Here is a 23,336-nt window from a genome sequence, read left to right on the forward strand (position 1 = left end):
TGCCAGCCATCTCTTAAAATGTTGTAAGGTGCTCTGTACCCTTGGCCAGATGCCTGGATGCAACAGAGAAACGTTTTATGAGCGGTAGTGTTAAGCACGAACGGGGACAGTGCATCAAGGGCAATGTCATCTTCTGTCTGACCTCAGTTGACAACGAGGGAATAATGCAGTCGGATAGAGCTGTGAACGGGAGGGCACTTGGAGGGGTGAAGTGCAACTCCCAACACTACCACTGTGTAACAAGGGCAAAAATAAGAGTATAGTGGCTAGGTAAAAATCAACATTAATTAATTATTCCATATCAACGGGTGGGGAGAGATGTCTACACTGAACTAGAGAGAGGGTAGGGCAGGGAGCACTGAGTGCTGTGTGCACTGGTTCTCTCATAGGCTAGTGAGCGACTACTAGGCTTTCTGGTCTTCCAGGCCACCAGAGGGCTTGAGAGGTCGGAATTTCACTGTGATAGCAGCGAAGGACTGTTTGTGTCCGGGTCTGCCCTGGTTCTGGGCATTCGCCTGGGTATTAACAGTAGTCTGTGAGGCCAGGGGCTTTAGGGCTCTAGGCTTATCCGTTGTCCCCTATGGTGTGTTTTAGTGCAGGACCCAACGAGCCATCATGGGGTCCAGGTCTGTGGGTATGCAGAAGTTGGAAACCTTTGTCCTCCGTTCAAAGAATTTTGCATTTCTGATGAATGTCAGTGACAGATTGCACAAAAACCCACTGGGTATAATAGGGGCATCCAAGAGCCCAGATTTTTCCTTGACCATAAGACTGACAAAGTCCAGCCAAAGGACCCTCTTTCCTACTAACGTAAATCTTTTGGTAAGGTCACAACTCTGAACGGCGTCCAAAGAGCCGCGGAGAATGAGATCTGTGATGACACAGATTTCCTCCCACATAGCAGGGTCAGCTGTGCATTGACTTTAGGGTCAGGCGGCATCCAGATTTTCATATTGTCATACCGTCCTTCTCTCCTCCTGGGATTTACGGTATTACCGGCTTAGTACACAAGGGGGCGGCCAAAAATACAAATGCTAACAAAATTAGCACAAGTAATAGCACATTTCCATGGAGGCTGCTAGCTAAATCTGCTAACGAGTGCAAACTAAAATAAACAAATTGCAAAGACAGGCAATCAATCTCATAAAGTTATACATGTGTAAACGTAGACCTAAACGGCTTCATATTGTAAATTCTGTTCAGCATCAGACTAATTTTGTGCTTCAGTTGCACTTCTCCACTCAGAATGCCAGTTTGTGAATTCTCATCTATCAGCAGACAGCTGTGTAGCTACTTTTCTCCGGTACTTTCCCGGTGTAGCCAGTCTACCTGTCTCCGGTAATATGCAAGATGAACTTTAAGCAAAACATTTGGAATTGTAGCCGACTACATTCTTTCCACAATAAACATTAGTAATATGATGGCCATGCATAATTTCTTTAAAAAAATGCCTTGCTTTTTCATTGTGAGCTCATTTACTTGTGTGGCTGCCAGACAAATAGAGTTGCGCTTCTATTGTTATCTGATGAAAAGGAAGCTATTTTCTGCTGAATGTGTTGCACTAATGTATTTTATGTGAAGGAAAACTATAGTTGCACGTCCCTGATCACTCTATTGGAGAAAAAAAACACTTGACATTCAATATAAAATGCTACCCCTGTCAATACATGGACTCACCAACAAGTGCTCAGCATATGTGGGAACTCCTTCAAGACTGTTGGAAAAACATTCCAGGTGAAGCTGGTTGAGAGAATAACAAGAGTGTGCAAAGCTGTCATCAAGGCTAAGGGTAGCTACTTTCAAGAATCTAAAATATATTTTGATTTGATCAAACTTGGAAATGAACCAATCCTCCATTGTTAAGACAATGGAACAATCATGTGCTTCATTATCTAAATATTGAAATAGTGTGGGTGACAGAGAGGAACAAAATGGTGCATTTTGAGGACATGTTGTGGAGAGTAGTTGGTGAGATGCTGAGAACATTTGAGTCTGGGCAGGAGTGATGTTGTTGATGTTTGTATGTTATCTTTTATATGTGTATGTTTTGTATTGTTTTAAAAAAATAAACAAATGACCCCCCCAAAAAATCAAGAAAGTTGGCTTAACGTTGGACCAGCTAGCACTGGCTAGCTAACAAGCTTGTGTGTGCAGAGTGGCACCAGAATGAAAATAAAAACACTTACCTTTTTGTAGTTAATAAATTAAATGTGAAAAGTGATAACTATAATATCCTTAACTAACTTTGAAAAGGTTCATCCATTCTTATCTAATAAAAAATATCTTATCCCTAAATTCTGAATCATGCTTGTGACGTCAGTAGGCTACTAGACTATGATTCGGAGGAGTAGGGGTCTACGCACGCACACACACTGGCAAAGATTTTCAGATGGCAGGCAGGCAGACACTGGAATACGTTTCTGAGTGACGGGGTGAGGGTTTTGCTTTGTTTTTGTGGGACTGGAAAAAATGCTTGGAATGTAAAAAGAACGTTCCTATGCTTATTAGTTGCACTATTGGCAGATGCTCCTGTCTGTCTATGACACATTATGTGATTGGATGTTCCTAGATTGACTCTGCCTCCAGGCGTTACTCAAAGTTAGAGACCAAATTAGTAATATAAATATAATAAACTGTGCATGCTTTCTAAGTCGTAATGGGAGGACCATACAACATAGGATTGCGTGACTGCAAGTTTACTGTGACATGATAGTTATTTAATCAACAAATGTGCAAAAAAGGGTTTACAGATGTATTCTTGCTAAAAATTCATTTAGACTGTTTTGAGGCAGACACTTACATACAATAGGTCATATTTTTGAATGTTATGACAGTACGTTGTTAGAAGCCACTACTTTTGATCTATCCGATTACTCATTGCTAGATACGAGACAAATCAGTGCAGATGGAATCGTCTCGATATCTGACATAAAACAATAAGCCAAAGCACCATTGTGATAGTGAAAATTCCACCTGACCGGTTAGGAAACTCACCCTCATCAACCAGTCAATACCACTGACCCAGTACCACTAACCTGGGATCTGTGTGATCCCAGGTTAGCCAAGTCATGCTGGCAGAGGTAGCAATGGTAACATTATAGGCCAGAGAAGAGAGCACTTAAAGACCTTATCAGTGGGTAAGTGCTCATCATGAATACACATGTATTAGCAGCCAATTGGGCATGCATTAATGAAGGGTAGTACACCTCTTAGACATCTATTGGGTCAAAGAGGCCATAAACACAAAGTATTATGTGCCTCGGTATCACAGAGTTGATCTATCTAAGAGCTTGAAACTGCTCAGCAAGTCCAGAACTGTTATATTCAGCTAGCATGTTTTATAGTATTTCCTTAATTTTTTACAGTCATATTACACAGTGTACAAAACATAAGGAACACCTTCCTAATAGTGAGTTGCACCCCCTTTTAACCTCAGAACAACCTCAATTTGTTGGGGCCTGAACTCTACAAGGGGTCGAAAGAATTCCACAGAGATGCAGGCCCATGTTGACTCCAATGCCTCCCACAGTTGTGTCAAGTTGACTGGATGTTCTTTGGGTGGTGGACTAATCTTGATACACACGGGAGACTGTTGAGCATGAAACACCTTGAAAAAGAAAAAGAGAGCCTCACACTCTAGGAGCTCAGATGCAAAAATTAAATAGCTTGTCTGTCGAAACAATGGTGGTCTTCATCAGAGTATAATGACAAACACTGCGGGTCACTAGTTTATAAAGTTTCAAAGGACACACAGGTATCTGTAATCCCAGTTTCAAAGGACACACTAAAACTGATGCACCTGGAACCAACTGCCATACCTCATTCAAAGGCACTTAAAACTTTTGTCTTGCCCATTCACCCTCAATGGCACACATACTCAATTGTGTCAAGGGTAAAATAATATATATCCTTCTTCAACCTGTCTTCTCCTGCTTCCATCTACACTTATTAATGTGGATTTAACAGGTGACATCAATAAGGGATCTTAGCTTTCACCCGAATTGTCCTGATCAGTCTACGTCATGGAAAGAGCAGGTGTTACTAATGTTTTGTACACTCGGTGTATAGTATAATATAATATAATCTGTAATGGACAAGCTTAATAAGGATCCAACCTTTTTTTTTTTACAAATTTCACCTAAAACTGCCTGTATCTCAGGACCTGAAGCAATAATATGCATATTCTTGATACCATTTGAAAGGAAACACTTTGAAGTGTGTGTAAATTTTAAATGAATGTAGGAGAATATAACAATTTAGATCTGGTAAAAGATAAAAAGAAAAAAATGTATTTTTTTTGTACCATCATCTTTGAAATGCAAGAGAAAGGCCATAATGTACTATTACAGCCCAGGCGCAATTTAGATTTTGTCCACTAGATCTCAGCAGTGTATGTGCAAAGTTTTAGACTGAACCAATGAACCATTGCATATCTGTTCAAACTGTTTTATCAAGATTGCCCAAATGTGACTAATTGGTGTATTAATACATTTTCAAGTTCATAATTGTGCACTCTCCTCAAACAATAGCATGGTACTATTTCACTGTAATAGCTACTGTAAATTGGACAGTGCAGTTAGATTAACAAAAGTTTCAGCTTTCTGCCCATATTAGATATGTCTATGTCCTGGGATTTTTTGTGTTACTTACAACGTCATGCTAATCAAATTAGCCTATATTAGCTCAACCGTCCTGCGGGTGGGACACCGATCCCGTAGAGTTTTAAGAGGGAATGCTTTGTTGGTGGGTGCTTTCTGATGAGATGCCAATCATGTCACATATTTTTAAACAACATAATGGTACATAGTTGGTACACATTCTTGTGCATTTTGCTACTATGCATCAGCTGATTCTAAAATCAATTTCCAACTGATCAACCTTCTCCACAGGTTATGCAAGATATGCATGTCAACAAGACTGCGATGTGTTGTCAGCAGCGGTAAACTGTTACTAAAGGTTTGCTATAGGATTCTCTCAAAGATTGAAATGTGCTTACAAAGGCCTAGAAAGAGCATACCATCTCCAAATTGTTTCTCTCCTATGCAATTTGCAGAGGCAAGCACAAAGCAGAACTGGGAACAGACAGTTTGAGTTTGAAGTATTGACCCTCAGGGCTAAATTGAGTTGCATATCCGACTCGTCTAGTGATCGACAACGACAGCTGGCTTTCTCCATTTTATGAACCCAGACCTAGAGTAATGTGCACAGTCAAGTTTATACTGTAAAGTCATACCGTATAAAAAAAAATGGAAAGAGGAAGTTTTGGTACAATTTTCTAAATGCTGACAGATAATTTGTTCTTCGACATCGTGGGATCTTTTTGTGTATGTGAAATTAATTATGCAAGAAATAGCAGCGGAAACTCCTTTATGCGCAAATATTGATAATAATCATCATATCGAAGTAAACTTGGAGTCACAAGATTATATAGTGCATGATCCTCCCACTTACGACTCAGGAAGCCACACAGTTTATTAGGCTACAAATTAATAAAGTTAGGATGAACTTCACACGGGGTGAGCTTGATGCTCTTTTCCAATAAATATTGAGGGTCTTATTCTGGTGACACGATGAACGATGCTTGACTGCAAAAAAGTACTGTCATCCTGGTACTGAATTTTATCCACAATAAGTCAGTTTGGTGGAAACATCAGCGGTGGGAAAATGCGCATATTTTCTTTGTGGATGTTTTATATTCACATTAAAATCTGTCACCAATTGGATGGAAACCTGGCTATAGCAGCAAAACAATATTGGTGTAAAATGAAAACTGGACTTCCTCACTTTACACAAACGGGCATAATATACTTACTTAAATAGTTTGAAAATCTCAAATACATCTCAGACTGACATTCAGTTTCAGTACAAAATGAATCTTAAAAATCTACAAAGTTTCCATAAGCCCTTATACGGCCTACATCAATGATTCACATAATTTGTCAAAAGAATGACATACTATAAAAGGTTGGCAAAAAGATTTATGCCACAATCTGCAAATCACCCAATTTAATGGCATGTTGATATCACCCTTATACAGTGCATTCAGAAAGTATTCACATCCCTTGACTTTTTACACATTTTGTTACGTTACAGCACAAATTTAAAATCGTTTAAATTTGGATTTTGTGTCACTGATCTACACACAATAACCCATAATGTCAAAGTGGATGTACAGTAGGTTTTTAGAAATGTGTATAAACAAATGTAAAGCTGAAATGTCTTCAGTCAATAAGTATTCTATCCCTTTGTTCTGGCAAGCCTAAATAACTTCAGGAGTAATAATGTGCATAGCAAGTCAGATAATATGTTGCATGGATTAACTCTGTGCCCAATAATGGTGTTTAACAGGATTTTTGAATGACTACCTCTTCTCTGTACCCCACACATACAATTATCTGTAGGGTTCCTCGGTTCAGCAATGAATATCAAGCACAGATTCAATGACAAAGACCAGGGAGGTTTTCCAATTCCTCGCAAAGCAGGGCACCTATTAGTAAATGTGATATTTCAGTCTTTTATTTATAATACATTTGCAAAAATGTGCTTTTTCTTTGACATTATGGGGTATAGTGTGAAGATTGATGAGGGGGGAAAAAATGATACATTTTAGAATAAGACTAACGCAACAAACTGTGGGAAAAGTCAAGGGGTCTGAATACTTTCGGAATGCACTGTATATGCAGGTCTTTTAGGAATGCTTCATTAAAACTACATGTGGTATTTGAAAACAACAAAACAGCAGCCCTGCCACTTGTTTTGTTATACAATTAAGAGATGGGACAAAGGGAATATTACGCCCTCTTAAATTCGTAGACAGCTCTAGATGCAAGGACTGCCAGTCCATGACATCAACTGGCAGTAGTTTGTTTTAAATATTTAGAAAACGTTACATTGTTTGTTTACGTTCTTGTCTTTAAACAATGGAGTAAAAACAACCTTATATTTTGGTGTTTCATAGAGAACGACAGTTGAGCTATGCTCATGAGGCCTTTATAGTCTTCAAGAATCAATGGGTAAATATCAAGAATTGAAATTACCAAAGCACTTCATGGTGACAGAAGTGAGTGCTACGGAGGGATAGTTCAATTACCTTTGCTTTCTTAGATACAGGGACAATGGTGGCCATCTCGAAGCATGTGGGAACAACAGACTGGGATAGGGAGAGATTGAATATATCTGTGAACACACCAGCCAGCTGGTCTGCGCATGCTCTGAGGACGCGGCTAGGGATACCATCTGGGCCGGCAGCCCCTCTAGTGACTCCCCATCATCGACTGACACTAATTAGCATAACGCAACGGACATAAATATTCCTAGAAAATATTCCTATTCATGAAAATCACAAGTGAAATATATTGAGACACAGCTTAGCCTTTTGTTAATCACCCTGTCATCTCAGATTTTCAAAATATGCTTTACAGCCAAAGCTAGACAAGCATTTGTGTACGTTTATCGATAGCCTAGCATAGCATTTTGTCCAGCTAGCAGCAGGAAACTTGGTCACGGAAATCAGAAAAGCAATCAAATTAAATAGTTTACCTTTGATGAGCTTCTGATGTTTTCACTCACGAGACTCCCAGTTAGATAGCCAATGTTCCTTTTTTCCAAAAATAATATTTTTGTAGGTTGAAATAGCTCCGTTTGTTCTTCACATTTGGCTGAGAAATCGCCCGGAAATTGCAGTCACGAATACTCCGAAAAAATATTCCAAATTAGCTCCATAATATCGACAGAAACATGGCAAACGTTGTTTATAATCAATCCTCAAGGTGTTTTTCAAAAATCTATTCGATAATATATCCACCGGGACAATTGGTTTTTCAGTAGGACCGATTGGAATAATGGCTACCTCTGTATTTTACGTGAGAATCACTCTGAGAGCCATCAGGTGACCACTTGCGCAATGTAGCCGCTTACGGGTATTCTTCAACATAAATGTGTAAAACTACGTCACAATGCTGTAGACACCTTGGGGAATACGGAGAAAAAGTAATTTGGTTGATAGCCCATTCACTGCTCAATAGGGACGCATTGGAACGCAGAGCTTTCAAAAGATGAGTCACTTCCGGATTGGATTTTTCTCAGGCTTTCACCTGCAATATCAGTTCTGTTATACTCACAGACAATATTTTTACAGTTTTGGATACTTTAGAGTGTTTTCTATCCTAAGCTGCCAATTATATGCATATTCTAGCATCTTGTCCTGACAAAATATCCAGTTTACTACGGGAACGTTATTTTTCCAAAAATGAAAATCCTGCCAACATGTCACAAAAGGAAATTAAGGACATTACATCAAAGTTGGATCAGCATGTAGTGTGATCAGCCTGTAGTGTGGTCCAAATCCAGACCTCCATGGGTTGATAAATTTGATCATTTGTGTGATTTTGTTGTCAGCATATTCAACTATGTAAAGAAAAAAGTATTTAATAAGAATATTTAATTCATTCAGATCTAGGATCTTTTTTGAGCAGTATATATATATATATATACACACACACAAATCAAAGTTGTCACGTGCGCCAAATACAACAGGTAGACCTTACAGCGAAATGCTTACTTACAGGCTCTAACCAATAGTGCAAAAAGGGTATTAGGTGAACAATAGGTAAGTTAAGAAATAAAACAACAGTAAAAAGACAGGCTATATACAGTAACGAGGCTATAAAAGTAGTGAGGCTACATACAGACACCGGTTAGTCAGTGTGATTGAGGGAGTATGTACATGTAAACATGGTTAAAGTGACTATGCATGTAGAACAGAGTAGCAGTAGCGTAAAAGAGGGGGTTGGCGGGTGGTGGGTTGGACACAACGCAGATAGCCTGGTTAGCCAATGTGCTGGAGTACTGGTTGGTCGGCCCAATTGAGGTAGTATGAACATGAATGTATAGTTAAAGTGACTATGCATATATGATAAACAGAGAGTAACTTGGGGGGGAGCACACAATGCAAATAGTTTGGGTAGCCATTTGATTACCATTTCAGGAGTCTTATGGCTTGGCGGTAAAAACTGTTGAGAAGCCTTTTTGTCCTAGACTTGGCACTCCGGTACCGCTTGCCATGCGGTAGTAGAGAGAACAGTCTATGGCTGGGGTGGGTGGGGTCTACGACAATTTTTAGGGCCTTCCTGACACCGCCTGGTGTAGAGGTCCTGGATGGCAGGCAGCTTAGCCCCAGTGATGTACTGGGCCGTACACACTACCCTCTGTAGTGCCTTGCGGTCAGAGGCCGAGCAATGCCGTACCAGGCAGTGATGCAACCAGCTGTAGAACCTTTATAGGATCTCAGGACCCATGCCAAATATTTTCAGTTTCCTGAGGGGGAATAGGCTTTGTCGTGCCCTCTTCACGACTGTCTTGGTGTGTTTGAACCATTCTAGTTTGTTGGTGATGTGGACACCAAGGAACTTGAAACTCCCAACCTGCCCCACTACAGCCCCGTCGATAAGAATGGGGGCGTGCTTGGTCCTCCTTTTCCTGTAGTCCACAATCATCTCCTTAGTCTTGGTTACATTGAGGGAGAGGTTGTTATTCTGGCACCACCCGGCCAGGTCTCTGACCTCCTCCCTATAGGCTGTCTCGTTGTTGTTGGTGATCAGGCCTACCACTGTTGTGTTGTCAGCAAACTTAATGATGGTGTTGGAGTCGTGCCTGGCCTTGCAGTCGTGGGTGAACAATGAGTACAGGAGGGGACTGAGCACACACCCCTGGGGAGCTCCAGTGTTGAGGATCAGCGTGCCAGATGTATCGCTACATACCCTCACCACCTGGGGGCAGCCTGTCAGGAAGTCCAGGATCCAGTTGCAGAGGTAGGTGTTTTGTCCCAGGATCCTTAGCTTAGTGATGACCTTTGAGGGTACTATGGTGTTGAACGCTGAGCTGTAGTAAATGAAAAGTATTCTCACATAAGTGTTCTTTTTGTCCAGGTGGGAAAGGGCAGTGTGGAGTAGTGTGGCATCATCTGTTGATCTGTTTGGGCGGTATGCAAATTGGAGTGGGTTTAAGGTTTCTGGGATAATGGTGTTGATGTGAGCCATTACCAACCTTTTAAAGCACTTCATGGCTACGGACATGAGTGCTGCACGTCTGTAGTCATTTAGGCAGGTTGCCTTTGTGTTCTTGGGCACAGGGACTATGTTGGTCTGCTTGAAACATGTTGGTATTACAGACTCAATCAGGGACATGTCGAAAATGTCAGTGAAGACACCTGCCAGTTGCTCAGCACACATCTTGGTAATCCGTCTTGCCCCGCAGCCTTGTGTATGTTGACCTGTTTAAAGGTCTTACTCACGTCGGCAACGGAGAGCGTGATCACACAGTCGTCGGGAACAGCTGATGCTCTCATGCATGCCTCAGTTTTGCTTGCCTCGAAGCGATTTAGCTCGTCTGGTAGGCTCGTGTCACTGGGCAGCTCGTGGCTGTGCTTCCCTTTGTGGTCTGTAATAGTTTTCAAGCCCTACCACATAAAACGAGCATCAGAGCCGGTGTAGTATGATTCAATCTTAGCCCTGTATTGATGCTTTGCCTGTTTGATGGTTCGTCGCACAGCATAGCAGGATTTCTTGTAAGCTTCCGGGTTACAGTCCCGCTCCTTGAGAACGGCAGCTCTACCCTTTAGCTCAGTGCGAATGTTGCCTGTAATCCATGGCTTCTGGTTGGGTTATGTATGTACGGTCACTGTGGGGACGACATCCTCAATGCACTTATTGACAAAGCCAGTGACTGATGTGGTATACTCCTCAATGCCATCGGAAGAATCCCGGAACATGTTCCAGTCTGTGATAGCAAAACAGTTCTGTAGTTTAGCATCTGCTTCATCTGACCACTTTTTTATAGACCGAGTCACTGGTGCTTCCTGCTTTAATTTGAGCTTGTAAGCAGGAATCAGAAGGATAGAGTTGTGGTCGGATTTACCAAATGGAGGGCGAGGGAGAGCTTGGAATGCGTCTGTGTGTGGAGTACAGGTGATCTAGAATTTTTTTCCCTCTGGTTGCACATTTAACATGTTGATAGAAATTTGATAGAACTGATTTAAGTTTGCCTGCATTAAAGTCTCCGACCACTAGGAGCACCGCCTCTGGGTGAGTGGTTTCCTGTTTGCTTATTTCCTTATACAGCTGACTGAGTGCGGTCTTAGTGCCAGCATCTGTCTGTGGTGTTAAATAAACTCTCTAGGCAAGTTGTGTGGCCTGCAATTTATCACAATATACTCTACTTCAGGCGAGCAAAATCTAGAGACTTCCTTAGATTTCGTGCACCAGCTGTTTACAAATATGCACAGACAGCCCCACCCCCGAGTCTTACCTGAGTGTGTTGTTCTATCTTGCCAGTGCAGCGTATATCCCACTAGCTGAATATCCATGTCGTCCTTCAGCCACGATTCCGCGAAACATAGGATATTACAGTTTTCTGAAGCTACTCTGAACGTATCCCAGTCCACGTGATCAAAACAATCTTGAAGTGTGGATTCCGATTGTTCAGACCAGAGTTGAATAGCCCTCACCACGGGTGCTTCCTATTTGAGTGTCTGACTATAAGAGGGGAGGAGCAAGATGGAATCATGGTCCGATCTGCCGAATGGAGGGCGGGGGATGACCTTATATGCATTCCTGGAAGGTAGTACAGCAATGGTCAAGGGTTTTAGCAGCACGAGTACAACAATCAATATGTTGATAGAATTCCGGGAGCCTTTACCTCAAATTTTCTTTGTTAAAAGCCCCAGCTACAATAAATGCAGCCTCAGGATATGTGGTTTCCAGTTTGCATAAAGTCCAGAGAAGTTCTTTGAGGGCCATCGTGGTATCCACTTGGGGGGGGGGGGGGGGGGGGGATATAGACCACTGTAGGATATTATTGACAAATTCTCTCGGGAGATAGTTCAGTCGGCATTTGATTGTGAGATATTCTAGGTCGGGTGAACAGAAGGACTTTAGTTCCTCCTGTATGTTATCACAGTTACACCATAAGTCGCTAATCATTAAAACATATACCTCCACCCTTCTGCTTCCCGGATGAGATGTTTGTACCTGTCGGCGCGATGTACTGAGAACCCAACTGGATTTACAGAGTCAGACAGTATATCTCGAGAGCGCCATGTTTCCGTGAAGCAGAGTATGTTACAATCCCTGGTGTCTTTACTTTATTATCCGAATATTGGACATTAGCGAGTAAAATACTCAGGAGCTGTGGGTGTTGTGCATTCTTCCTAAGTCGGACAAGAAGACCGCCTTGAGTACCTCTTCTCCGCCAGCGTTGTTTTTGGTCAGCCTCTGAAATAAGTTCAATTGCTCTGGGGAGAGAAAACAAAGGATCCGCCCCAGGAAAGTCGTAATCCTGGTCGTAATGCTGGAAGTTCTGGTGAGTTACCGCCGCTCTAATTTCCAATAGATCTGTGTGTAATGACACAAAAATGTGCAACTCCCTGTTGCTATGTCAGTCGGCACCATCTTGTTAAAAGAAAATAAAAAGAGGCTACATGATAGCTCATATCCACTGTACCATCCAAATACAACTACAGTTGATCATATCACTAATACCTACAGTTATATAAATGAAGCAAAAAATGTCAAATGTCAACTGTAAAATTATAAACATAAAAGATAAATTCTCACATTCAGGATCTAATCTGTCATTCTGCCCCTGAGCAAGGAAGTTAACCCACTGTTCCCCAGGCGCTGATGACGTGGATGTCGATTAAGGCAGCCCCCCGCACCGCTCTGATTCAGAGGGGTTGGGATAAATGCTGAAAACATATCAGTTGAATGCTTCGAGTTGTACAATTGACTATGCATCTTCTGTTCCCTTTCCTATACTTGGTCTGTAGCCGGGGGGTGGGGGCATTACTCAGCAGACTGTGATAGGAAAGACATAAATGTGCGATGACAGAATGTGGAGCTGAGAGCAGACAAGCCAGGTTGATCGACTTATCAGTCTCCCTCCTTTTTTTATTTGTTTTTCTGTTATTTTCTCCAGTAGTCTTATTCAGGTGCTCAGCATGCATTGCAGCTCAATGTCAATATAATCTCTTTGCTCTGGAACTCCCTGTTGTATTTTTATGAGGTTTATTTCCCTCATTAGAAGCAGCCAGAGTCCAAAATACAAATTCAAGACCTCTTTACATTTTGAAAGCTTTGTTATTAGAATCTCACTTCCTTGAAAGCTATGCAAATCTTTCAGTCTTTTGGATGTTCAATTCCCGGTATTATGTGACCTCTGATGAAATATCCTTTATGTACTTAAAGTAAATCCTGACTTCGTTTAAAATACAGATTTCTGAGATACTATCACCAAAATTAATTTCCATCTCGTGTCACAAAGTAACCTAAATCCATCAGGATAATCTCAACAACGGTATCAAATTACTCTGGAATATATTCCTTTTGCCCTCCAGTGTCATTGAGCATAGCATTCTATACTCTGTAAAGTAATGCTTTGAATCAATGGATTTCTTATACATGTATCACAAGGAAGATACCAGTCATTCTTGGTGAATAAACCAAAAATATCTTACAGCATAATTTAACCCAAGGGAGTATTTCAAGCTTCTTAGAATTTCTTAATGAGAATGTCTGAGACAGATGGAATAAGATCATTGTACCACAGTAGCAATTCTGTGTACAGGTACCGCTCCTCCTTGCAATGAGGCCTGTAATCATCATGCGGAAGGTATTAATACTGGTTTAAGGTTTTTCACAGTAAAGGTTTAGTAATAGGTGTTATTTATCATACTTTGAGGACTGAGATCTAAGATATTTGGATATCTGAAGAAGAAAAAAATATACATTTTCAAAACAGACCATACTTTGAAGTATGTTTTGTAGGGATTCCTTAAATTTTCTGGGATTTGTTTGTCAAACTGGGACACATGTCCAGCTTAACCTAGAATGATACTGACATTTTTATTAATCCCAAAAAGGAACACTTTATGGCAGCTTGGATGACGCAGGCCAGTGTCATCTCAACAGAAGAACACTTTTGAAGTCTGAAAACATCTGAGAAAATTTGTCACGTCATGTCCCTAGAGGAATGTGGAGGAAAAACGGATTTACTTTGTTGTAGAAAAAGCTAAATATGTAATTATTTTACAATAAGGTTGGTACAGGCTGTAGTAATTAAATGAAAAATCAGAAAAAGAAAGACGGAGAAAGTGGAGACTGTGTTGGGTAATTTGAGTGCAAATAATATACAAAATGTCCATGTCCGTGTTTTCCTCAGACTTGTTTATATTTGCACTTCAAGCAAATAACATGTAGAGGGAGTTCAGGGAGCTCTGACTGCATTTTCACAATACTTTGGTATTTATTTATTTTAACTTAAAATAAGAGCAAATTCTTATTTACAATGACAGCCTACCAAACGGAAAAAGGCCTCCTGTGGCTGGGATTAAAAATAAAAATGAATGAAATAAAAATATAGAACAAAACTCACATCACGACAAGAGAGACAACACTACATAAAGATATCCCTAAGACAACATAGCAGCAACACATGACATCACAGCATGGTAGCAGCACAACATGGTAGCAGCACAACATGGTAGCAGCGAAAAACAGGGTACAAACATTATTGGGCACAGACAACAACACAAAGGGCAAGAAGGTAGAGACAATACATCACGCAAAGCCACTACAACTGTCAGTAAGAGTGTCCATGATGGAGTCTTTGAATGAAGAGATTTGAGATAAAACTGTCCAGTTTGAGTGTTTGTTGCAGTTCGTTCCAGTCGCTAGCTGCATGGAACTGAAAAGACGGGCGACCCAGGGATGTGTGTGCTTTGACCTTTAACAGAATGTGACTGGCAGAACGGGTGTTGTATGTGGAGGATGAGGGCTACAGTAGATATCTCAGATATGGGGGAGTGAGGCCTAAGAGGGTTTTATAAATAAGCATCACCTGTTGGGGTCTTGGGACGGGTATACAGAGATGACCAGTTTACAGAAGAGTATAGAGTGCAGTGATGTGTCCGATAAGGAGCAATGATAATGGAGCAAAATCTGATAGCCGAATTGTAAAGAACATCTAGCCGCTCGAGAGCACCTTTACCTGCCGATCTATAAATGACGTCTCCGTAATCTAGCATGGGTAGGATGGTCATCTGAATCAGGGTTAGTTTGGCAGCTGGGGTGAAAGAGGAGCGATTATGATAGAGGAAACCTTGATATGTGCTGAGAGAAGGGCAGTGTACCGTCTAGCCATACTCCAAAGTACTTGTATGAGGTGACCACCTCAAGCTCTAAACCCTCAAAGGTAGTAATCACACCGGAGGGGAGAAGGGCATTCTTCTTACAAAACCACATTACCATTGTTTTGGAGGTGTTCAGAACAAGGTGAAGGATAGAGAAAGCCTGATGGACACTAAGAAAGCTTTGTCGTAAAGCGTTTAACACAAAAGCCGTATTGGTTGTACAATTTATCATAACTCTAAAACTACTTGAAATCCCACTCAGAAAATGGTGTATTCAATGTACAGCATGTAAAGCCATATATAGTGCCTCTGGAAAGTATTCAGACCCCCTTGACTTTTTCCACATTTTGTTACATTAAAGCCATATTCTAAAATGGATTAAATAAAATCCAATCCTCAATTTACACACAATAACCCATAATGAGAAAGCAAATGTACTACAAATAAAAACCAGAAATACCTTACTTAAATAAGTATTCAGACCCTTTGCTATGAGACTTGAAATTTAGCTCAGGTGCATCCTGTTTCCACCAATTATCCTTGAGATGTTTCTACAACTTGATTGGAGTCCACCTGTGATCAATTCAATTGATTGGACATGATTTAGAAAAGGCACACACACCTGTCAATATAAGGTCCCACTATTGACAGTGCATGTCAGAGCAAAACTCAAGCCATGAGGTTGAAGGAATTGTCCGTAGCGCTCCGAGGCAGGATTGTGTCGAGGCACCGATCTGAGGAAGGGTACCAAACAATTTCTGCAGCATTGAAGGTCCCCAAGAACACAATTCCTCCATCATTCTTAAATGGAAGAAGTTCGGAACCACCAAGACTCTTCCTAGAGCTGGCCTCCCGGACAAACTGAGCAATCACGGAAAAACTGAAATGGTCCACCCGCACAGACAGTGTGGTGAAGAAGGCACAACAGCGCCTCTTCAACCTTAGAAGGATGAAGAAATTTGGCTTGTCACCTAAAACCCTCACAAACTTCGACAGATGCACAATTGAAAGCATCCTGTCGAGCTGTATCACCGCCTGGTACGACAACTGCACCGCAAGGCTCTCCAGAGAGTGGTGCGGTCTGCTAAAGGCATCATCGCGGGCAATCTACCTGCCCTCCAAGACACCTACAGCACCTGATGTCACAGGAAGGTGAAATAGAACATCAAGGACAACATCCACCCGATCCACTGCCTGTTCACCCTGCTACCATCCAGAAGGCGAGGTCAGTACAGGTGCATCAACGCTGGGACCATGAGACTAAAAAACACCCTCTATAAAGGCCATCAGACTGTTAAACAGCCATTACTAACACAGAGGCTGCTGCCTATATACAGACTTGAAATCATTGACCACTTTAATAAATGTATCACTAGTCACTTTAATAATGTTTACATGTCCTGCATTACTCATCTCATATGTAAACGCAGCAAAAAAGGAAACGTCCCTTTTTCAGGACCCTGTCTTTCAAAGATCATTTGTAAAAACCCAAATAACTTCACAGAGCTTCATTGTAAAGGGTTTAAACACTGTTTCCCATGCTTGTTCAATGAACCATAAACAATTAATGAACATGCATCTGTGGAACAGTCATTAAGACAGTAACAGCTTACAGACGGTAGGCAATTAAAGACGGTAGACACTAAAGAGGCATTTCTACGGACTCTGAAAAACACCAAAAGAAAGATGCCCAGGGTCCCTGCTCATCTGCGTGAACGTGCCTTAAGCATGCTGCAAGAAGGCATGAGGACTGCAGATGTGGCCAGGGCAATAAATTGCAATGTCCGTACTGTGAGACACCGAAGACAGCGCTACAGGGAGACAGGACGGATAGCTGTTTGTCCTCGCAGTGGCAGACCACATGTAACAACACCTGCACAGGATCGGTACATCCGAACATAACACCTGCGGGACAGGTACAGGATGACAACAACTGCCTGTGTTACACCAAGAACACACAATCCCTCCATCAGTGCTCAGACTGTCCGCAATAGGCTGAGAGAGGCTGGACTGAGGGCTTGTAGGCCTGTTGTAAGGCAGGTCCTCACCAGACATCACCGGCAACAACGTCGCCTATGGGCACAAACCCACCAGCCATACTGCTCGTTCTGTGTGCGATTTCCTGCAAGACAGGAATGTCAGTGTTCTGCCATGGCCAGCAAAGAGCCTGGATCTCAATCCCTTTGAGCACATCTGGGACCTGTTGGATCGGAGGGTGATGGCTAGGGCCATTCCCCCCAGAAATGTCCGGGAACTTGCAGGTGCCTTGGTGGAAGAGTGGCGTCAGTTTCTGTCTCAGTTGTTGAATCTTATGTTCATACAAATATTTACACATGTTAAGTTTGCTGAAAATAAATGCTGTTGACAGTGAAAGGACGTTTCTTTTTTTGCTTTTGAGTTCATATATTTTATACCATCTATTGCATCTTGCCTATGCTGCTCTGTCATTGCTCATCCATATATGTATATATTCTTATTCTATTCCTTTACTTAGTATTGTTTGTATAAGGTAGTTGTTGTGGAATTGTTAGATTTGTTAGATTACATGTTTGATTACTGTTGGAACTGGAAGCCCAAGCATTTCGCTACACTTGCAATAACATCTGCTAACCACGTGTATATGACCAATAACATTTGATTTGACATCTCTGGAGAGACCTGCAAATAGCTGTGCATCAACAATCCCCATCCAACCTGACCGAGCTTGAAAGGATTTGCAGAGAAGAATGTGAGAACCTCCCCAAATACAGGTGTGCCAAGCTTCATGCCCAAGAAGACTCGAGGCTGTAATCACTGCCAAAGGTGCTTCAACAAAGTACTGAGTAAAGGGTTTGAATACTTATATAAATTAGCAAACATTTCTAAAATCCTGTTGTTGCTTTGTCATTATGGGGTAGTGTGTGTAGATGAGGGGAAAAAAAGATTTAATACATTTTAAAATAGGCTTTTACCTACCAAAATGTGGAAAAAGTCAAGGGGTCTGAATACTTTGCGAAGGCACTGTAATTGAGCACAATTTAAAGAGGTATTATGAAATAAAACGTTTTCATTTCAGAGCACAGGGTAAGCATTCAAACGACACCTGCTGACTAAAGTTCATGGACTGGGCAAGCCCAAAATTGTATAAATATCAAAACCAAATAGTCAGTCAAGTCAGTCAATTCAGGAAGTAACCTGAAATTCCAATTCAATAAGTGAAAAAAGGAGCACTTCAAATGATTTACTAATAAACTGAAAAGAAAAAGTTTTTTTAAAATGTTTTCCATTTTAAATGTTAGATTCAAATCACTTCCCGATGGCAAAGGTGTATAAAGATGGAGGAATTCAGATTTGACATTGATTTTGGCACAACCCGCAGAATTTATTAACTATAGCAACATGGTTCAATAATAAATAAAAACTTAGCCCATTAGGCAGTATTAGTCATTAGTTCAGAATATAATTCTAAGTATTAATCTGTTTCTAATGTAATTTTTGTGGTAAGTACATGTGGTGGCTGCCATCTTTATGCATGTCCGCCATATCCAGTACCAGTCAAAAGTTTGGATACACCTACTCATTCTTGGGATTTTTTTACATTGTGGAATAATAGTGAAGACATCAAAACTATGAAATAACACATATGGAATCATGTGGTAACCAAAGAAGTTATGAGCATGAAGGCTTGATTCACGCAGTCTCCTCTGAATGTAGAAAATAGTAAAAAATAAAGAAAACCCCTTGAATGAGTAGGTGTGTCTAAACTTTTGACTGGTATTGTATATATATATTTTTACCTTTATTTAACAAGGCAAGTCAGGTAAGAACAAATTCTTATTTACAATGACGGCCTACCCTGGCCAAACCATAACCCGGATGACACTGGGCCAATTGTGCGCCGCCCTATGGGACTCCCAATCACGGCCAGTTGTGATACAGCCTGGAATCAAACCAGGGTCTGTAGTGACACCTCTAGCACTGAGATGTAAGTACCTTTGACTGCTGTGCCACTCGAGAGCACCACTTGGGAGTACTGTATATATTTTGGGTATAATATGTATATTTATGTTGTATCTACAGGGCACATTTGTCTTCCCTGTTAAAATAAAGGTTAAATTAAACAATTAAATACAAAAACTGACTGACTTCGATATCAATTCATTTATATAGTGTATGTTACCAGGCAATGGATAGACTTGACTTTTTATGGGATACAACATAGGGGGGCTCCTGAGCGACGCAGTGGCCTAAGTCACTGCATCTCAGTACAAGAGGCGTCACTGCAGTATGTGATTCGAATCCAGACTGCAGTACGTGATTCGAATCCAGGCTGCATCACATCCGGCTGTGATTGGGAATCCCATAGGGCGGCGCACAATTGGCCTAGATTGAAATGGTCACATTCATAAGAAAGGGAGGCAGAGGAAATGTTGATGAAACTCTGAGAGGAAAGAGAGATAAAGAAAAATATATGAAGGGAAAGAGACTCACCTTCGGCTGAACCTCCACCTCCACCACTTGATTCTTGTTCATGCAGCCTTTCACAAAGCCCTCAACATTGCTGTTGAACTTCATAAAGATCACATAGGTGGCATAGGCTGAGAGCAGAGCAATACTTTCCCAGTAGGAGATGTAGTTATCCAGGAAGAAACATATGAGCATGATCAGGCCTATGATGTAGAAGGAGACGTCACGGAAGAGGGGCCACCAGGTCAGATTGAGGATCTCCCTGGAGAAGATGGCACACATTCCAATGACGAAGAGAATGTTGAAGACAGCTGAGCCCACAATGGTTCCGATACCCACATTGCTGTGGGAGATGAATACGCCGATGACAGAAGTGAAAAGCTCGGGAGCTGACCCGCCTGCCGCCATGAAGGTGGCCCCCGCCACGTCATCAGAGATGGCCAGCTTCTCTGTGATGACTGTCAGAGCAGGCACGAAGAATTCATCACACACAATGGCTAAAGAGATGAACATGTACAGCATCCCAAACATGTGGAGCACCACAGCACCCTGGCGCCTCTCTTCCAGAGTGAACAGGTCCGTGGGGTAGTCCCCCTGGCTCTCGTTGCCGTCTGCCGAAGACCTCATGGCCACGGGCATGTTGGCTGAGACATTGGGATCCCTCTGGTGCTGAGTGGAAAGTAGAGTCCTGTGGGGAGCAGGACCAGACTGAAGGAGGGCCTCTTGAGGCAGGAGCAGCTCCGAGTGGGTCCCTGAGCTCCATGTCAAGGCGCTGAAGGAAAAGGAGATAGCACTTATGGCTACCAGGCTGAACACAAAACCCAGGATTCGTATGGGCCTCAGCTTTCTAAGCAGGTTCTGGTGACAGTGCCTCTTACAAGTTGCATCCAGAAAGGGCCTTTGCACCACCATATCCAAGCAGGGTTGGTCCAAACCCATCACTGTGATGTGCTGTGTGTGTGTTTCTATACTCTCAATGGATGGCTGGTAAGAGGGTGAGCTGGTTTTTGTTACCAGACACAACGCATGGTGCTGCCGTGGGCCTCAAACAACATGGGAGTATTCCTGAAGCTTTCCAGGGTCTGGCTTGCCAAACGATGTCTTCATATTAGCCTCTAAAAACAAGATTTGAATAGAAATTGAAGAGAAAAAGAAAAGGAGGAAGCTTCAACATGTAGAATTTACACACAGCAACAAACTATTAGCTGTCACATGCCTACCTCAATTCTGTAGTGGATTTAACACCACGATGTAGCCTAGTCCTGACCATGTTTATCAAATTTCCTTGAAGATTATTTTTACATTTCAATGTTCTGTTTCATTGTGGTATTAAGGCCTATGCTATGATACAGATATACCAGCAATACATGGGTTCAGAGGCAGAGAAATTGAGGGAATAGTTATATCTTACTTTATCTTTTCAAAAACAAGCAAATAACATTGAGGAAAAATCTTCAAATGTTTGAATTCATAATAGACTAATCATTGCTTGTCACATGCATTGTAAATTACACCCAGATATTTAAGTGATAATGCCCGAGATGCCAGTGTTTGGAGAATACTTTGGCACAACCCGAGATAAAATATATCGGCTTTGAGGGCATTATCGCTTTTATACAACGAGTTACCAACATATTCAAATCACTTCAAACTGAAGCTGGAAAGACTACAAACTAACTGCACTTCGTTTAGTTTGAGCTTTTTTCAATTGACATTTCTTTGTATATAGCCATAAAAAAATTATACCAGCGGATTCCTGATTTCGACGGGCTGAGAAAAGCTGCATGCCCGGCTGTCTCGTCCCGACACATTCATCACTATGAGACAGCTGGAGATTTGAATATTGAAACAATGTTGCAAATGTCAGAGAGACAGACAGCAATGTTTATACAAATCTCTGCTGTTGAAAACTAAACGTTAGGCTAAAAGAAATGTGAGATAATGTTTAGATGGTTTTTATAGAGAAGACCAAGTTTATACATTTCCTGGCTGGGTTGATGAGACAGTGGATTGCGCAGTCAAATGGTAATTTGTGGAATAGACACCCGCTGGAATGCGGTTTTAACCAACCAGCATTCAGGATTAGACCCACCAGTTGTATAAAGGCTAATAATAACATAGAAAACAGGTAGCCTATTTCCTCTGAAAAATATAGATGACACTACATATTAATAGGGACAGGAATGTATGCACTGTAGTTACCATGCTATGTATGTGAAAAGTGGAAATAATTCACCAATTTGGCCTACTCGGATAGAGAGGATTCATTAGAAAATATGTATAATAAAGATTCGCCCTACTAATGGTATGGTATCCAGGTAGAATTGTTGCAAATAACCAAATTCCACAAAAGTATAGGCCTACTCGGTATGTGATGCACCAAATGCCCCAGACCTAAAAACGAACTTCAATGGCACCTTTATACCGGTTATAGTTAATATATGATTGGATTGCGGCGTTTGAAGCAGATCAAACGTAGCCAAAGCAAATCATATGTGCGTTTGTTCTGCATAGGCTAGGCTATCTATTCTCGGCAGAATGTACAATTTTTGTTGCGCAGACTTGTTTTGTGTCGCAAACGTGGTTAACTGACAGATTCTACTTGAGTCACGGAAATCTAAATACTTTTACAATATAAAAAATATTAACGGCTATTGGCGTTTAAATGAAATAGTCTACACGCAAAAAATTAGGCTACTGGCCTTCTCTAGCGTAGCCTACACCGTGCATTGAAATATCCGCATGGTATGTCTTCATTTATATGAGGAGCAGACAAACGTCTGTTGCAACGTGCGCCTCTGTCCTGCAGTAAAATCTCCCTGCCGCTTAACATTAAAACATAACACGTCAAAGCTGCGTGATTATTACCGACTGTGCACAAACTGGTTGAATCAATGTTGTTTCCACGTCATTTCAACCCCCCAAAAATGCAATGTGATGACGTTGAATCAACGTGGAAATGTAAGGGAATTTTGTATTTTCCCCCGACTTTTAAAACTAGATCCAAAGACATGGAGATGTTTTGTTGTTGTTGATTTAACCTTGAATTCACATTAGTTGACAACTCAACCACATGTAAATAAAAACTAGACTGTGCCCAGTGGGTAGACTACTCAGTTGTCGTAATTTGCCCAAATTGGGCAAAACATGTCAAATTTACAAATGTGTCAGTAATTATGAATGTCTTACCTTATATAGCGGTAAATAGAACGGCAACCGTAACACACCAGGTCGAAATTCGGTTCCGTCTTTTGTGTTCCCTTGCTCTCATTGAGCAAATGTGATGTTCATACCCTATCCGACGATTGAGGAGGAGCTCCGACAAACTGGTTGCAAACTGCGCTCACCTCAACATCATCCCTCCCATCTCACTGAGAAATCATTGTGGTCTAAAATACATTGCTAATCTAAAAGAAACGACTGGAACCTAAGGTAAGGTCGGTCTAACCACGTGAATCGGGAGGTTATAGTTTCCAACAGTGGAAGCCGTCATATGCCATAACAGGATAGACTAGACCTTGATGGAGTTGCCGTGGTTACAGCAATGGCACCATTTCAACTATACAGATAGGGCTGATATAGATGGATATACTTGTGCATGTTTGAAATAACATTCAATGATGATACTTAATTGATTCTTCATATATAGATAGAAGGTTTGAAGGTCACAGAAGGGGAGTCGCCCAAATGGAGCTAAACCGGTGCT

The 23,336-nt window shown here is 41.4% G+C and overlaps 1 protein-coding gene across 2 annotated transcripts in view; it reads right to left on the bottom strand.

The window, feature by feature from the left end:
- LOC109906631 (sodium/potassium/calcium exchanger 2-like) overlaps positions 1-23,124 on the bottom strand; it is a 182,428-nt gene extending 159,304 nt beyond the window's left edge. For both annotated transcript variants that reach the window (XM_031792247.1, XM_031792246.1), the window contains exons 1-2: positions 22,820-23,124; positions 19,655-20,745 (exon numbers count right to left, since the gene is read on the bottom strand). In XM_031792247.1, coding sequence (XP_031648107.1) covers positions 19,655-20,569 — 915 coding nt within the window. In that variant the 5' untranslated portion in view covers positions 20,570-20,745; positions 22,820-23,124. The remainder of the gene's footprint in view (positions 1-19,654; positions 20,746-22,819) is intronic.
- Positions 23,125-23,336: the final 212 nt, after the last annotated feature.

The sequence above is a fragment of the Oncorhynchus kisutch genome, linkage group LG16 (assembly GCF_002021735.2).
Source record: "Oncorhynchus kisutch isolate 150728-3 linkage group LG16, Okis_V2, whole genome shotgun sequence".
Lineage (NCBI taxonomy): Eukaryota > Metazoa > Chordata > Actinopteri > Salmoniformes > Salmonidae > Oncorhynchus > Oncorhynchus kisutch.